At 35.5% G+C, this 19,019-nt stretch overlaps 1 protein-coding gene across 2 annotated transcripts; it reads left to right on the forward strand.

Moving 5' to 3' along the window:
• Positions 1 to 374: 374 nt before the first annotated feature.
• LOC149026187 (putative LRR receptor-like serine/threonine-protein kinase At1g53440) lies at positions 375 to 17,290 on the forward strand. 2 transcript variants are annotated; one of them, XM_089146431.1, is made up of 24 exons: positions 375 to 716; positions 1,937 to 2,099; positions 2,187 to 2,258; positions 2,483 to 2,551; positions 2,674 to 2,745; positions 2,832 to 2,878; positions 5,277 to 5,322; positions 5,399 to 5,470; positions 5,612 to 5,683; positions 5,788 to 5,865; positions 6,002 to 6,076; positions 8,224 to 8,292; positions 8,578 to 8,646; positions 8,829 to 8,894; positions 8,998 to 9,036; positions 9,125 to 9,174; positions 9,299 to 9,672; positions 9,899 to 10,097; positions 10,177 to 10,311; positions 13,106 to 13,215; positions 13,476 to 13,686; positions 13,828 to 14,065; positions 16,318 to 16,468; positions 16,720 to 17,290. In XM_089146431.1, exons 1-24 carry the CDS (start codon positions 590 to 592, stop codon positions 17,131 to 17,133), a joined length of 3,018 nt encoding a protein of 1,005 aa, XP_089002557.1. In that variant the 5' UTR covers positions 375 to 589; the 3' UTR covers positions 17,134 to 17,290. The 2 variants fall into 2 exon arrangements, with proteins under 2 accessions (XP_089002557.1, XP_089002556.1); XM_089146430.1 differs by having other exon boundaries at positions 2,832 to 2,903; positions 5,251 to 5,322; positions 16,720 to 17,289.
• The last annotated feature ends 1,729 nt before the right edge of the window (positions 17,291 to 19,019 follow it).

A 19,019-nucleotide genomic window follows, 5' to 3' on the forward strand; every position in this document is an offset into this window, starting at 1 on the left:
TTGAACCATTCAGAAACTCTCATTTATCTAGATGGCCAAACAGCGTGAGCAAAACCATGAGCCAACCATCAAGGATGTTCCTATGGAGTTTCGTTTTCAGTAAAAGATGAAAATGAGATAACTGATAACCCATCATCGATAATGACAATTAAAAGTTAAAAACCCTATGGATCACTTCAAATTTTCTAAGTTCCGTGCCATAAACAACTCAATTATTTGAATCTGGCCTCAGCAGCTTATCCTTTTATAATCTTTGGAAACTGAATCTATCCAACTTTCGGTGGACCAAGTCCTGCATGGTTATTTTATGTTTTAAAACTGACTTAAACCGAATTGTATTCAACTTGGATTCTCAACTAATCATTTCACGTAATTCTGAACGGGTTGATGTTGAGCTTTCTATTGCAAAACTTCAGTTTTCAATGCTGAAAAACCACTTAGATGAATTCTTGTCTCTTTATCTCCTGAGCTTGCTCGAGTTTCTGTCTCTGAAGATTCTCAATCGAGCTCGCTTTTTTAATTTATTTGTTATGTCACAGGGAGAGTTTTTTTTTTTGTAGAGAAGAAGGTAGTTGACGAGGAGGAGTTCATGGCGATGAGACCTGCAACTCGTGCGCTTCCAAACAAGGTTTCATGGGTTCTTCTCATCGTTGTTCTTTCGTTGAATTGCTTCCCCTTTTTGACATCTGAAGCTCAGACCTTGCCCAATAAAGAAGGTGAGTATCTGCCATAACTCAATAATAGAAGTACTCTCTCCCAGCAGATACCAGTGAAATATTTTCTCTTGAGAGTTGTTTTCTTTAATTTAGAAAAAACTGTTTTTCCCATTCAAGATTTCAATTTATCTCTGTGAAGATGTTCATAGAATCATTGATTACCTTTTCTCTGAGTGTTTTCACATGATTTCAGCAAAAGTTGTCATATCTCAAGCAAATTTCTTGCATGAATACCCAATCAGTATTTATTTAATGTTTTGAGATTTTACTTTTTCGATTATTCTTTCATTTGAGTCTGATCTTTATTATTCTTTCATTTGAGTCTGATCTTTTTCATAGTAACAAAGAATTCCATAATACTTTTTCTTTACACTGAAACATGGGTTCAGAGAATATCCAGAGGGAAAAAAATTGGTATTACATGGTGAAAGAATAGCTATTTTGTTTTCATGACTATATGTGGTATACATATAAAAAAACACTTTTCATGTTTTATAAGGATTTAGGTTGGACCACTATATTATATTTTTTTAATTATAAATGTTTAGTCATAAAACCGCTATACAATATTTTACTCTCAGTCGTCAAACTAGCTAGTAGGTATGTGGTTATTTATTTTTTTTTTTTCCCCTAATATAAAAGGAATTTATATATATATATATATATATAAATAGAAAAAAATGCATGTTTAAGCCTGACCAAAGAGAAATCATATAAAGTGGCACATCGAATTTTATTTTTATTTAAAAATAGAACCCAACCAAAGAACTTCCAAGGATGGGAATTCATTACTCATTGGAGTTCAAGCGAGAGAGGGAAAAGTCACACACTTTAACAACATTTTTTTTCCTGTTCTATCATTTTCAACTTTTATTTTGAACCAAACTATTTTCAAATTATTTCGATAATCAACCTTTCGACCAAAGATTATTGTACTATTTATTTAAATAGCATAATAGAGAATGGAATTGTCCAAAGGCCTAAGTGCGGGGACAGAGAAATTTCAAACTTTCAAATCTCTTCATTAAAAAGTATTGGTCACTGTTACTGAGCTAGCCTTTGATGGTATGCATATATACATGGTCTTTTTTCTTTTTAAGACTATATTGTATAAAAGAATCTCTGCAAAATATGATAGGATTCACATTGGATCACTAAATTATATATATTTTATAGAAAATATCTACTCATATAAGTTTTTCTTACATTGATGGTAACAGTAGTAGCACTCAAAAAAATAGCAGCAAAATTGAAGAACACTCATTGGAATGTGAGTTCAAGTTCGTGCAGCGTTGGTGTAGGTTTAAATGTTACCTTTGATTCTGGGGCAAAGAGCAATGTTACTTGTAATTGCTCCACCACTGTTTGCCACGTCACAAATATGTAAGTATTTTAACTTCAAAATTTTCAATCATCTTTACTTTTCAAGGGTTGTTGTTAATTCCATTTCTTTTATTATTTGAATTTCAGTCAATTAAAGGGGTTGAACCTCACTGGTGTTTTGCCTGAAGAGTTCGCAGATCTTCCTTATTTGCAAGAAATGTAAGTCTTCTTATTCTCTACTTAGTTGGTGTGATTCGGCTTTGAGATCACATACATGTTCGATTGAATCTGTTCAGCTCCCATGTGTTTTTCGTTCTTCATCGATTATTAAAACCCTTGTGCTGGAGAAGGGTTTGGCGCCAAACTTTTTCCCCAGCGGCATTTGAACTGAGGAATATTGCTGTGTGTTGTGTTTTTTTTCTTATTCTTTTGTGGGTGAACAGTGACTTAATCCGGAACTATCTGAATGGATCAATTCCTCTTCGTTGGACTCAGATCCCTCTCGTCATCATGTAAGCTAGTCTCTTCAATTGCATTTGCTGTTTCCAATTCTTTGGCTGCTTGATTTCAGTTCTTCAAAGAACCGTTTTAGTCAGGCGGAATCTAACCGAACCGAAACTTCGGCACATTGCAGCGCTGTTATGGGAAACCGCATCAGTGGATCAATTCCTAAGGAGATTGGTAACATCGCTTCGCTGGAGCAACTGTGAGTATCGATAACTTAAGCTTCTTGGTAGGCTAGGGCAGTGAATCGACACGTAAACTGATTTTCATTAAAATGGTCACTTACAGGGTCTTGGAAGATAACCGACTTGAAGGAACCCTTCCTCCAGAGCTTGGTAATTTGTCTCGGTTGAAGATATTGTGAGCTTAGTCTTCTCTTCTCATTCCATTGTTTCAGCTTACTTGTCGTTTGGGTGAAGTATCTTGCACATTCGAGCATACCGATCACAGTTACAGAACCTCAAAACCTACATAGTCATCTGAAGATATTTGTGCATTGGTGGCAAACATTTTCTGTTCATGGAGCCAATTTTTTTCTGATAGTAGTCGTAGTGTTTGGAGTGAACTTGCCCAAAGTGGATATTTGACCTAAGAACTTGGTTCAAGGCGAGAATAGGTAAGGGTGCTGCATCAACGAAGATTAAGTATTTGTATCTGCATAAGGGGTAGGTGAAATCCAGGCATATTGATAGTCAAATCAAATTAGGAAAAGAAAAGCTATGTCACTTCTCTGGATATGGGTTCCATCAGTTGAGTAATTGCCTGTGATAGAGGAACAACAATTGATTCTCACTTTGTCTTCTGTCCCCCTCTTACTGTGGCACATTAGGATAAGAACAATTTGGACCTATCTGCTGAATATCACACATTACTGAGCTTGCTTTGCAGTAGGTTACGAGTTGGATATAACAGACTGATGGAATTGATGATCATTAGAGTTTTTAGAGACGGTTGATCCTTGATTACCTTGAGCATGGCCAAAAAGAAAAGAAAAGAAAAAAAGCTCTGAAGTTGGGAAGACTCAGATGTTTGAACAAAATCATGAGAACTTTGAAGGCAACAGAAACTTTATTTTTTGGGTTTAATTTTCACGCTGTTCTGCTCAATTTTAGAGTTGAATCAACTGAATGGGACCTTGCATCAGAGGATTAATTTTTGGTGGTTAAATTAAAAGATAAGAGGAAAAGTAACAAAGAAAATTTACACTTTGTCCTCTGCTAACCACTGAATGTGTCAGGATATAGCTTTGATTATAGAGCCTGCGCTGAGAGACACTAACCTATTAATGGTTTCACTTTCTGAAAAACAAACAACCAATCTGCTGCAGAAAAAATTGAACTGTTTATTGGTGATTTGTAGTCAACAAAAATGTGATGAGGAGAAGTTTGGCCTATTTGAAGCAATACCTTGTGTTTAAACAGCAGTCTAGTTCCCACACTATCTTTGTTATTAGAAAGAATCAACAGCGTGGATGGGCAATAGATTTACCTATATTCTTTTAGATGAATAATATACATTATAAACACCCTGAAGGGAAGAAGAGAAAAGCAAGAGAGGAAGAAAGGGGGGAGGGGGTTTGAACCAAGCTAGGACAAAACTAACAAAGAACTATCAAGTCTCCAGCTAACAACAATATACCTGTTCCTTGGGGAATCTACAAGAGCCTTATGAGGCAAAAGGAAAGCTTGGAGCTCACATCAATGCAGATGGCTTTCTAAGTCTGATCAGAGGATTGAGATTTGGCGGTCCATCTACAGAAGTTTCACTCCATCCAGGTGTGCAAGATGCAGGCCCCTGGAAGTAGCTTCCCAATAGTGTCACCCTTTAAAGAACCTCCAGAAATAGAACCAAACCAGCGGCATTCAATGTCTAGTGGCTGGAGGCACCTACATCTAGGCCAAATATGGGATATACAAGCCAAATGGGATGGGTGAACAGGCAAATGAGGTATGGTCTCATCATTGGTATAAAGATGCTAGACGGGTTGGATGCAAGATAGAAGATTTACCTATATATGATGATCAAAGGGTATCTTCATTATATATAATGTTTGTATCAAGTTTTTTCTTCTAATGATTTGTAGTGTGTTCTTTTTGCCGAGACATGTATACAAGCTTATGTGTTAAATGGTTGAAACGACCCATATGATCTAAGATAATCATTGTATGGATCCAAACTAGGAATTAACCATCGGAAAATTCACCAATTAAGATTATGTCACAGCATAGGTGGTGTATGTTTTCAGAAAAACTACTTACTAATCCTTTAGCCAACATAACCAAATAAAGTGCATCTCCGACAACAAACTTCATAGTTAAACTCTGCTTATGCCAATCGTAGTTTGAAGTGATATTTTAAGTGTTTTTTGCATGCCTGAATCAACTGTTTCGATAAATGAATGGACTCTCAGCTATGTAAGGGGATAGGTGAGAGGGGGGGGGGTTGTGTGGGTGGGTGGCTGAAGTGAGCTAAGAAACCTTTATCTTCTTTGCTTGGTAAGAATATGACTAAAGTCACATAGATTAAGCTTATCAGTTTATTGATCTGATTGCAGATTGGTATTGGTATTGAAGAAATAAGGGTTATTTGATTTTATTTTTTTTGGGTCAAACCTTCATTATCATCATCAACATTCACTTTATAATTTTTTTTACTATTATCATTGTTTCAAATGAACTTAGTGTATACAGATTTCTTATTTTTGCAGCATTGTTTCTGCAAACAATTTCACAGGAATTATACCAGAAACATATGGCAACCTTACAAGCTTGCAAGAATTGTAAGTTAGAGGTGGTTGCTTGGTCAGTTTTAAAAATTTTAAATAATGAATGCCTGAATTAACTTGCTATTTGCAGTTTGATAGATGGGACTGGCATCTCAGGGAAGATCCCTGATTTTATAGGAAATTGGACTGGACTTGTTAGGCTGTATGTACCAGATTTTTGCCATCCTTTCTTCTATTTTCTTCATTTGATAAATGTAGACAAATATGACAAGGATTTTTTCTATTATATAAGAGTTCTTATGTTGTTTTCCTTTTTTTGGGTTTTTCAAACCGTCTATTGCAGTGATATGCAGGGCACCTCCATGGAGGGCCCTGTTCCTCCTAACATCTCCTTCATGAAAAACCTAACTGCACTGTGAGTATACCATCTAGAACTTCTAAAGTTGTTATACTTAGTCAACTTGAAGGAGAACATTGAAGGATCAACAGAGATTTGACTTGTTGCATGTTGAATTTCAGGAGGATATCTGATCTTCATGGGTCAAATATGACTTTTCCTTTCCCTGATTTGCAGAATTTGACAAATATAAATGAATTGTGAGTTTTTCTGCTTCAGTTGAGGAAATTTATTGTTGGTTGAAATACCGATCTAGCTGATGACATGGCATTTGCGTATGCCAGTTTGTTTATGGTTTAGTATGCTCATGAGGACTTGCTTTCTTTGGTGGTGTAGGGTACTGAGAAATTGTTCTCTTATGGGTTCAATTCCAGAATACATTGGAAAACTGATGCCAGATTTGAAAACTCTGTGAGTTTCATTTTATAAATTTCTTCCCTTTGACTAAGATTATGTTTTTCAATATGGATCTACTAACAATAATCCATCAGAAATCAGTATTTGTATATTCTGTTTCACAATCTCAATCTAATTGAATAAATAATGTACTATGATGATAAAAGATGGTGGTTTATTGAGAGTTCACAATTTCATATCTCCTTCGGGATTATCCATTCCGCCCCTCTCCTCCAAAAAAAATGGTTGTGTGTGACAATTAGAACTCATGCCATGGATTACTTGTTAAGTAACAATTTCATACCTCCTTCGGGATTATCCATTCCGCCCATCTCCTCCAGAAAAAAAATGGTTGTCTGTGACAATTAGAACTCATGCCATGGATTACTTGTTAAGTATATTTTACCATTCTAGGAAAGCTTTCCGTTTTCTTTTGCCAAATTACCTTTATTGAATTCTCATAATCTTATCAGAATGACAAAAACTTAAGCAATCTACAACCTTAAGGATTGTAGTAATATGTTACATGAAAGTTATGTAAAACTTACCTATTATGTAGCAAAATCCACCAATTGAAGGAGTATACCACCTTTACTTTATTCATATTCTACAGCATTGTAGATTTGGATTCTGCAACAGTGCAACACTGATATGGATAGAGGTGTGCCAAATTGTCACCCTCCTCAAGGTTGTAGAGGCCCCTATTAGTGAAAAGCCGCATATTTGCAAATCAATCCCCAAGGGAAAACAACCCCAAAATTTGAGGCTACCTAATAGTGCTGCACCACTAACTAGTCCCCCAAGCATGTGCAACATCTCGATCTCAAGGCTCATCTCACTAACTCAAAACTGAGAGTTGGCTTGAGATCTCGGCAACCCAAAACCAAATGTTGGCTCGATATCTCAGCCAGATCTCATTGAGTAGGTGGAATTTTTTTCCAACTTGAGCTCAACTCAAGGAGTTTTTGGGGTTATTTGGGACTTCTAGTCCAGCCTATTTCAGCCCTTCTAAGCACATGGTGACCTTAGATTTATGGGGGAAAAAGAAGAAGGTAAATATGAGTTCCACTTCAGACCCCAGTTGGAAACCACTATGCTGAAGTGAAACTTTAAAACCTATTACACGTCATATACTCATACATTACATTAATGCTAAAAGTCCAAAGTTCAAACAAATTTAACACACCAATTATGTTCATAGTTCAAATTACATCGTTTTATTCACCAAAAATAAATTACAAAGTTCAAATGATAATTCAATCATCGAAGTTACAAATCAGGCGTTGAGACTTGCGACTCTATGTGCTAAATGGAGAAAGTGAGAACTCGCACGCTCTTGTACTATGCATCCAAGAATATTGAAGGTTGTACTCAATTGGATGTAAGCAACGAAGAGGGATAAACCCACGAGAAAAACAAAGATGGGATTATCTTAAAAGACTGTTAAAAATGGGCTTGACCTCCCATATATATGGAAAGAGACCAGAAAGAAGTTTTTCTAGAGATATGCTCAAACATCGTGTCTTTTCCACAAGATTCACAAGACATACTAAGAATAGATACAACTTTCTAGCAAAATAAAACCACTCCATCAAACATCTGGTTAATTTGAGTTGTATCTTATATTTTTCTAATATAGGGCAGCCACTGATTGTTTACAGAAGTATCTCTTTGTCTAAGTGTTAATTTCAATTGTATTTTGTTAATATATGACAAGCACAGATTATTCGTTAGCGAGGTAACTCTTTGTCTAGGTGCATATTTCTGAAGGCTGATATTTATTTTGTCGTTGGTTGATTTACTTTGCCACCCCATATATTATTTTGTGGTTGACAAATTTGATCTCGTGATTATCAAAACACAAGGCAAATTTACTTCAAGGATTTGACACTAAAGTAATAATCCGATGAATGTAGGGTTCCATTAACTGTATATTTGGTACCAAAGGCAGTTTGACTGCTAACAATAATTCCGTTGATTTATTATTTTAAATCAATATTCTCCATAGATATATCGATCAAATGTCTTCATGGGCTTATATTGCTAAATTTTACCCTACATTGATTAAAATGTATCACAATTCACAAGTCCATTAAATTAAACTATCTAGACAACTTTTCTAGTTATGTTCTGAAGTGGTTTATCTTTTTCACCCTTTGTAGAGACCTAAGCTTCAACAGGTTGAGTGGTCAAATTCCAGATTTTCAGAGTTCAGCAAATCTGCAATTCTTGTACGTAAAAGAAAATTTTTTATTTATATATTTTCCTTTTGTAGGTCATTGTTTAATTGTATTCACATCCGATTACAATTGTTTGTTGGTCCCTCACAAAGAGAAATATGTCCCATTATTTCTGGTTATCTGTGATTAGCACTTTATTACACTTTCTTGCTGGCATAGTCATAGGTCTATTGCATAAATAGGATAATTCAACTTTCCTATTAATGATTTCTCTAAATATATCAATGATAGATATCTTTGTTCTCACGGTAGGCACTATATTGTTTATGGACATAGGTTTCTTACTAAGAATTTGCTAACTGGAGAAGTGCCAGGGTGGTTGTTTGCAACAGATCAAATAAGAATGTGAGTATTTCTCCTCGTCAAAAGTTTTGAGTCATGGTTGATTAGATCTTTTAGCTTCAATTGATTTGTTTTTTGATGAATTTCACACTTGATATTTTTATGGCAATTGTTTTATGTGTCTTGACATATTCTTTTTTTATCAAGAACTACAGTACCATGACATGATCTGCTTTGTTTGTCAGTGATTTATCCTACAACAATTTTACTGGATATGCTTCCCGAACTAGCTGTGCAGAACAAACTATATTGTATATTCAATACCCTATATTATCTCCTTTGGATTTTATATCAATAGATGATTTTTTTTAAAAAATTTTCCTGATGAAATTGGTTTGCTTATTCCTTAAACAGGAAAACAATTGCCAGTTATTCATCTTCAGAAGACAACTCGTAAGTTTTTTCGTTTCATAGAATGCTAATTTTTATTGATTAGTGAGTCTTGTGAAGAAAACAAATTCATCTACAGAAACTTTTGCAGAGTTGATTGGTGCTTGAAGAAGGACCTCCCTTGCTATGGAAAGCCTAAATGTAATCATGAACCTGTTTACTTTTTTAGATGATAAACATTAGAGCCTTTATTAGGGATATACAAGTGGTTGACCGGAAATAATCATATATGGATACATCCCCCTAATTCCAACTATGCATGCAGATCATTCATTGTTTATCAATTGTGGAGGCCCGTTGACAAATTTTGATGGGGAGGCATATGAAGAGGATTTAACACCTCAAGTGGATGGTTCAGCATCATACGTCTATCACACTGACAGATGGGCTTCTAGCACTACAGGAACCTTTTTGAATAGAGATGATGCTCAGTACTTCACCACAAACTCATCAATGTTGAAAATAACTGATCCATCCATATATATGACAGCTCGAATTGCTCCTATCTCACTAAGATATTATGGCCACTGTTTACGGAGTGGTAATTATACAGTGCGTCTCCACTTTGCTGAAATAACTTTTACAGAAGACCAGACATTTAATAGCCTTGGTAGGCGCATATTTGATGTATCAATCCAAGTGAGTGACTGATAATTTCCATCATTGGTATTTTGTTTATTTAGCCACTTAGTTTCTCTTTATCAGTTTCCCTTAAGAAACTATGCTCTTGTTCCATTACTTCTCTTTTTTTCTTCTTAATATGTTTCTTGAATATATTCTAGTTAACTTTCCAGCTACATTCTGAAGAACATGGATGATCATTTCTTTAACACAATTTCTCCAACATACTTTTGCGTTCTTGTAGGGAGAAATATGTTTGAAGGATTTTAATATTGCAGAGGAAGCTAATGGGACTGCTAAGAGCATCATTAAGGAATTTAACAATGTTACTGTCACGGGAAGTACCTTGGAGATCCACCTCTACCGGTCTGGAAAAGGGACTGCTGCAATTCCCAGTAGAGGAGTATATGGACCCCTAATATCAGCTATTTCAGTGACACCAAGTAAGTTACCTAGCCTCTTTCTCTTTTCCCCATTGTTTGCGCTCCTCATCATGATACTGCATCTTGCTTGATTGTGCAGATTTTGACACAAGCAGTGGACTTTCAGTTGGAGCAATTATTGGTATCATTGTTGCTTCATGTGTCCTTGTAGCATTGATTTTACTGATTCTTTGGGTGAAAGGTTGCTTGGGAAGGAAGGATCTTGATGAAAAAGGTTAGAAAGCACAATGCATTATTTTCACGGCATTCCTAGAGTAGGTGTCATTATAATTGATATGAAATTACCTTCCAGTTAGAAATCCTGGTAAATTATTTAGGGTCAGGAAAAGTAATATCCTAGATATAGCAGGAAGGAGGTCTGAAGCTAATAGGAAAGGAATAAAATAAAAATTATAGGGGTTTCAGTATTAGTCAATTAACGATATAAAAGTAATTCATTTGGGGTAGTTTTAATTTGAAAACAAGGGTTATTGGTTGAGAGAACAAAATAAACATGCTTATACAGAGTAAAATTCATGCAATGGATATAAACTAGTAACTAAATGAAGGATAATAACATTGATTGAAGGAATAAGGTTAGATGCATTCACCACAGGCCATGGTCATGTTTGCAGTTACACCTTCATTGAAACAATGGATTGCTAAATCCTAACTTTTGATACCTTAAATATTTTAAGTTACTGGTTAAAGGATTGGAGTCATCTATTGATACCAGGTAGGCTGATATTAACTCATCATAACTTCTTCATCTATTTTTTTTTTGGGGGGGGGGGGGGGGGTGGTGGTGGTGTAAACTGAGATTGTATTAAAAGAGACGAGCAAGCTCATGGACCAGGAAGAAGGCCCTGAAGCCATGAAGTGGAATTGGGCCAAGTTGTCATGCTCACGAGCGACAGGGTTCTTCGAGCCAGCGACAAAGTTTGACTCTCATGGAATGTATGAGAAAACACAAGATTCAAATCCCTGCTTAATACACATGATATCATCAATAATACTCTGAATACTAGAAGGAGCCATTCGACAACCATTGAGAAAATTCTCCAAATTCTGGAAATTAGACTCTAGATCACATGCTACAAACCATGATGTTCCATTTCCAGCAAACCTGATTGCACATATAGGATGACATTAATTCATCATAACATGGTTCAAGTAAAGGTTACACACACATGAGCACTTTATCCTGTATCATCTACCTATGGTAATAACTTTACAATACTAAACTAAACTACTTATAGTTTTAAATGTGAATGATTTATCCTAAATCCAAGGATAAAGACTACCACAATGCCAATATGGGATTCTTTCCCCTGCCTTCTGATTGGATCACTGGTGGTTGAAGAGCAAGAATCTATCCAATTGAATTTCCTCCATTGATCCATCATGTATTGTGGAAGATTCTAAAGATTTGAAGAAGATATCAACTAGAATTTCAGTTGATTTATTTCAATAAGATAAAGTGGATTTACTTTGGTCCTCTTCAAACCCTCACCTACAGCTGATGCCCAGTCGCCAACCTATCTCTTCTATGTTTTTCCTCTCAGCCATCTGTCCTTAAGCCCACCATTCCTTTTTATTTGTGTGCCCCTTCTAGCCCTAGTTGGTGTCTTCTTTCTCTATTGAAAATTTGTTTCTTACCATTTCCTCTTATTTCCCCTCATGCCTCTTGCAGTTACTTCTTTTGGGGATGGGCTTATCTGTCTCTCTTCAATCCTCCCCAATGATTCTCTTCCTTTTGTGTAGTTTGTAGGATGGAGGCTTGGGAAAAAATAATATAATATTAACTTGCTTTTTGTACCATTTTAGGCCCTACATAGGTTAGACAAGCCAACAAACATTAATAGTTAACATGGTCGTCACATATTTAATGGCTTATACAAAAATCCACTGTTCTCTTTGATAATCAAATGGCTATGTACATACTGGCAACCCAATGTTCATTGAAGTACTAAACATATTGAAGTCCATTTTCATTTTGTGTGGATGCAGTTATGTAGAAAATGATTGTGACAACATTCATTTCATATGTGAAATAGCTGGTGATATGTTTAGCAAGCCTTTGTTTGGTCTTACCTTTTGGAAAGATCACATGGATGATCTATATGCTTCAGCTTGTGGGAGAGTGTTAAGTCGTTAAGTGTGCCCTTGTGGTATTATTGTCCTAGCAGTAATATGGTAGTTGTCGTCATGGTTAAGACTTTTTGATGTGATAACTGTTTTTGCCTCTTCTTTGGTTTCCTTTTCATCATGTAATTTTTTTTTGGATGAATAATATATTAAATAACAGAAAGAAAACAAGAGAGCATATACAAAGGGGAAGAGGGGGGAGGGAGAACAGTCAAGAAGAAGACTGAAAGGGAGAAGAGAGACTCCAAGAACTAACAATCAGCCTATTTCTTGGAGAATCAGCAATAAGGGGGTGGGGAAGAGAGCGAAGGAAACATCAAAATAGATGGCATTCCAAATCATATCATGGGATTGCGATTTGGAAGTCCATCTTCTCAAGTTACTAATTAGTGTTGTGTACTTTTAGTAGGGTTCCTACTTATAGTCCATCTTTCCTTGGCTTGTAATTCTATTTATAAATGAAATGGCAGTCTAACCCCAATAACTCCCTAATTATCATAATTCAATAATTTCCCCCATCTTCTCTTCCTTATTCTTCTTCTGCTTGCTTTCTTGTCTTCAAGTCTTACTATTGATTGGTTCTAGGTCTATGCTCTAATGGTGTATCAGAACTTGTGTCTGCTCTCCTTTACTTCACATGTCTACTATTTATATTTCATTTTATTTATTGGTTGGATCATTCTTCTCCATGCATCACACTTCATTTCATATCTTCATGTTTGTATCACAGATACATACATACATGCTTTGTATCTAACAAAAATAGTGTCCATGCAAAATGTTTATATATGCCACATAACACATATCATTGATTGGATATATTATGTATCATTGTAATTTCATCTGTGCAAGGAGTATTACTAATTCTGGTCAACTTAAAGCCATAGAGCTACAAACAGGTCACTTCAGTTTGAAACCAGTTAAAGCTGCAACTGAGAATTTCAATGCTGCAAATAAGATAGGTGAAGGTGGGTTTGGGCCTGTACATAAGGTATGTCAGTGATTTTTTCTTTCGCTCACCCTTCTTGTTTCTATCTTTTGTGGGTTGAGCCTTTAAATTGCTATGGTAGCAGTGTGCTGCAACACTTAAATGTTGTCAGTTTGCTTTAGTCTTCAATAGGAAAGACAAAAATTTAGGATATAAATGAAAAGCTTATAACTAGAAAAGAAAATGAAAAGCAGTTTGGTTTCAAATTTCATCTTGTGCATTTTGGTGAAATAATGATTCAAATTTTACTTGTATTATCTTAGGGTACATTATCAGATGGTAAGGTAATTGCTGTCAAGCAGCTTTCTTCCAAGTCCAAGCAAGGGAACCGTGAATTCGTAAATGAAATAGGCATGATCTCTGCTTTACAACACCCAAATCTTGTGAAGCTTTATGGATGTTGCATTGAAGGGAACCAGTTAATGTTGATTTATGAGTATATGGAAAATAATTGCCTAGCCCGTGCACTATTTGGTAAATCCTATACTATCATGTTGGATATAAGGTCTACTCTTTTAATAAATGAATTATATTCAATCACATTGTCTATAAAAGATTAATAAGTTTACATAAGAATTAATGGTCAAATGATGGAAAGTTGTGATATGCATTTAGGTCGTGAGGATCAAAGAATATACTTGAACTGGCCGACAAGGCACAAGATTTGCTTGGGGATAGCACAAGGTCTAGCTTATCTTCATGAAGCATCAAGGTTAAAAATTGTCCATAGAGACATAAAGGCAACTAATGTGCTGCTTGATAAGGATCTTAATGCTAAGATTTCGGACTTTGGTTTGGCTAAACTTGATGAAGAGGAGAACACCCATATTAGCACTCGGATAGCTGGAACTATGTGAGCGATTTCTTTTCTTTCTTACTCTTCTTTTTTGCATGTGAGTATAGTCATGAGGTCACTAAGATCCGCCTATGGATTCAGGCTTTTTCTTATGTCAAGATGACAGCACACCTTTTTTTCCCACAAGTTTATGTTGATTATTTTGCTTCTTTTTTCGATAAATATGTATGTTCTAGACTTTGTTTATTTTATAGTTATTTATTGGGTCATTACTAGCATAGTTTTATCAGATTGCATTGGTATTGTTTCTCTATTGCATTTCAAAATGACCATATGAAATTATCATTGTTGTTACATATAAGTTATATACTGCACACCTAAGCATCCTTTCCAACGCCTTGGATTCTCTAGTTGCCTTGAGAACTATGCATGTGAGGAATTTCTTTCGTTCCCACTAAAATTTCATTCAATTTTAAAAGTCTATTACCATCTGAGAGAGAAGGGCTTATGCCCTTGGTCCATCTGTATAGACAGGTTTTTTAACTGGTTGACATTTTTTTTAATGTAGTGTATCGTATCAATGAAAGCAATAGAAAGGAAACAAGTTGAGTACCTAATCATTCTTTTTTTTTTGGGGTGAATAAATAATATATTAAAGACAACAAGAAGATACAAAGGAGGAGAGGGGGGGGGGGGAACTGATCAAGAAGATGATTGGAAGGTAGTGGAGACTAGAGAGACCCCAGGATCTAATAGTAAGCTAGTCCTTGGGGAATTTGCTACAGGGGTGGGGAAGAGACAATAGCCTCGAAGAAACATCGAAACAGATGGCCTTTCAAATCAAGTCTAAGGGGTGAGATTTGGATGTCCATCTCCTGAGGTTGCGCTCCCACCATAAGTGGTGGATGGTGGCTCCAAAGAGTAGCTTACCTACTTGGTCGCAAATAGAGGAGCCCGAAAAGATTCTCAAGATCCAATTCCAATCACTAGCAAAACCACACCTTATCATTCTTGGATTAGTACAAATCTAAATTTACCTAACATAGCTAGAGTAAATTAACGAAGGAAATAAAAGTAACTCAAGTTAAACATGTACTTAGCAAATAGGAATGTCAAAACATAGTACAAGCTAATAAAAATCTAAATAACTAGAAAAGAAGAATCTACCACATATTACATGATTGTCATTTAATCTTCAAAATTAATTTGCAAAAAATATGAAAGTTAAATTTTGAAACATACCCAAATTGACATAAGTCTGATGAATACTTCAAAGGAAAAAAAAAATTCAGATAAAAATAAATGGTCGAATGACCTGATGAGCTAATGTAAACAAAATTGTAGATAAATGCAATACTTAGTTTGATGTAGGATAGTTCTGATTGTGTCAGTACAACTTGAAAGTCATTTGATTAAATTAAATAAATACAGAGACCTGGTGTAGTCTTATTTCATTTAAAAAATAACGAAATCTAGAACCATGCAAGAAATAGTGAAGACCGGGCAAACTCTTGAGTTAAATGCACCCACTAAATGCAGTGATGCCAAATGGGCATAAAATGAGAACAGAATCCTCGACTTGTGATTATGATATGATAAAGAAGAAATGTGAAAGATTTATCTACTAATTGCATTTATTTTCCTTGCACATCACTCTAACATGCGTATCCTCCACATTTTCATTTTACACAATGTTCAATTTTGATATGTTTTCCATTTGTTTGTGGACTATTAGCAAATATGTAACCTGATCATTGGATTATATATATCATAAAACATCTACTATGAATATTATTTATGGTAAGGTGCTTGGTTTATGAGTCTAACCAATCCATTCTTAATTTAGCCCTCCTTTTTGGGTAGAACAGACGGTAAGTGTAAAGTAAATTAAATAAAAATGAAGCAAGAAGTTTTCAATTGGGCTTTTGGTTGAAAGAATAGTCAAAGGCCCACAGCTTAAACAAGGTGATTAGAAAACACTTCTTGTTGATGTTTTGTTTGGAAGGTGAAGAAAAAAAAAATTAAATCATCATATTTTGGTATATGTTAATTACAAGTTTTCCTTGATGATGATTACAAAAATTCTCATTCTATTTTTCTGTTGGTTTTACTTTATTTTACTCAATTTCACATGGCATGGCATTTATCCTCCCTTGGTATAAGTGATCTAGTTACCTATCAAATAGTATCCAGCAACTTGTTCAAGTTTTCTTTTTATTTTGTTTGCGGATTGATATGTTAATGTTGCAGTGACATAGTTTCTACTATGATACTAAATACATTAGTACCACGAAATGTTAATTTTGTAGAGGATATATGGCCCCTGAATATGCTATGAGAGGTTATTTGACAGACAAAGCAGACGTTTACAGCTTTGGAGTTGTTGTGCTAGAGATTGTCAGTGGAACAAGCAACACAAATTACAGGCCAAGAGAGGATTTTGTTTACCTTCTTGATTGGGTAAGTAACCTCAAATTTTATTTTTTCCATGGGAAGAAGAATGCTACTGCATGGTCGTATAGCTCTACTGCTAGAAATAAGAAAGTGTGAAATTAACATCTAATCTCCATGTTGGTATTTATGAGTGCCCTAATCGGCTTCATGATCAAATAGTAATCTCTTGTCTGATATCCTCTTGGTAAAAAAAGATTAAAATATCTTTGACCTTTCTGATCTGTCTTTTGGTTTTGTTCTTTTGTAATTTTTCACAGGCCTACGTCTTACAAGAGCAGGGAAATCTGCTAGAACTCATGGATCCCATCCTTGGGTCAAACTACTCCAAAGAAGAGGCATTGAAGATGTTAGATCTAGCTCTCTTATGCACAAACCCATCCCCTTCTCTCAGGCCCGCTATGTCTGCTGTTGTGAGCATGCTTGAAGGCAAAATTGCAGTTAAAGCACCTCTTGTAATGCGCAGCTCTGCTACTGATGATTTGAGGTTTAAAGCATTTGAAAAGCTTTCATTGGATAGTCTAACACATTATTCAAGCACTTCCCAAGAGAGTCATCCGCGAAGTAACCAATCAATGGATGGGCCTTGGATTAATTCTTCGATGTCTTTGCAGAGCCAAGAAGATAGACAACGCAGATCCTCAGAAAGCAAGCTTCTCCCTGATCCCGAGTGACTACAGAAGAGATGTTTAGATTGCTTAAAGCAGCAAATGTGACACTAGGGTTGGACAGAAGATTTCATATTTTTTTGAGTGGGCAGTGGTGGGTGAGGGAATGATGTTAAACCCAGATGAGGTAGATTGGAACAACACCTGTCTGTATTAAAAATATTTTTTAATAAATAATTATTCTAAGCATTTGCTTAAAGACTGGATGGATTTCATAGATATGAGGTACAAAAACTCAAGTAACCTTGAGTTTGTTTACCCCATTTGGAATACCCTTAGTTGAAAATATGGAATGACTGAAATTCCCATTGTGTAACACGCGATTGCCATTTCTTTGCCGTGTTCTTTACTTGCAAAGTTTTTCTTTTTGATAAAACAATATTTACTTGCAAAGTCTATGTAGGCCGTGTTCTGTGATAGCCAAAGTCCATGCATGACTTTTTATAACCCCACATTTGTTAATTAGAGAGGCTAACCAACATCAAAAGATACGATTATTATGAGATAATCAAGCGTCGACCGTCTATATTACTAGCAACCCAAAGTTCGACGACGAACTAGATAGAATTACTAGTCAAGGGAAGTTGTTCAGTGTGCCTTGAGGTATAGTTGTAGTCACAATTATGTGTTAACTATTTTCTGTAATTACTTATATAGGGTATGCAAGCATTATTCCTGTGAACTATTAGAGCGCACAAACATTGATTTCATTGGCATAACCCCACTAGGAATTTAGTCTAGTCCACAGTAATGATCCTATTGTAAGGTCTATGTGTGATCTTTTGTAGCCCCACAATAGTTAGACAGGCTAATTAAGACAGTTATCATATATTTATGGGCTTATACAAGATCCACAACTTCCTCCAATAATCAACGGTTACCTGGCAATCCAACGTTCAAGAAGGGATCAGACAGAATTACAAGCCAGCAAATTGTTATTACCAAAAAAAAAAGATGTGATTGTTGTCACAATTGTGGGTTTGTAATGTGAAAACTATTTATGTCTCTGCTTCTTTTGTTTCCTTTCTCTCGTGTAATTACTAATTAGTGTTCTGTACTCTTAATACGGTACTGACTTCAAGAGTCCAAATTCCCTAGGCTTACAATAAATAAGAGACTAACTACATGACTCCCAAGTTGAATATAGCATGATTCAGTAATTTTCCCCATCTTCTTTTGCTTGCTCTGTTGTTGCTAAAACATTTTTTCTTTATTCTATTAATTCAGGCAAAAAAGAGCTTAGCTTCAAGAATTCCAACAACATACGAAAATTAAAGAGCTAATGAGCACGTACATCCCACGAAATAGGTAGGTGATGTTGGGGATGTCTCCACAGTGTAAAGAGCAGTTTGCTCTCTCAGCAAGTAATGTTGTGGATATCTCCAGAGTATGAAGAGCACTTTGCTCTCTCAGCAACCACTCTGCGCGCAAGAAGAGAAGAGAACAAGAACAACCATCGTGGTCGCTAACAAGTCGTTTATGAAACCGAAGAATTCATTTCCACCTATTCATCTCATCATCACGAACCTTCAAAAAGAAAGGGAATTGAAATTGGAACTGAACCTGATGAGTTCAGATCGATAGCCCGCCCATAAAAGGAAAACACGAAATTTTTCTTCCCAGCTGATGATTGGACTATGGAACTTATTAGATTAAACAGTTGACCGGGGGAGCTAGGTTACTTCATATGAATCATTTCAATGATAAATCGATGCACAAGAGACATTCAAGATAGAGCTTCGCGGTGTACGTAGTTTGCTGATGATATAGTCTTGGTTCTAAAGAAAAGAAGTAACAAATGATGAACTAAAAAAGGTTTAAAAATAAACAAGACTAATTAATTAGTGCTTATGCTTGGAATTTTAATTTCTTTTAGTAACATATATATCAGG

The sequence above is a fragment of the Hakea prostrata genome, chromosome 2 (genome assembly GCF_041222555.1).
Source record: "Hakea prostrata isolate BN-2017 chromosome 2, UWA_Hpros_2, whole genome shotgun sequence".
Taxonomy (NCBI): Eukaryota; Viridiplantae; Streptophyta; class Magnoliopsida; order Proteales; family Proteaceae; genus Hakea; species Hakea prostrata.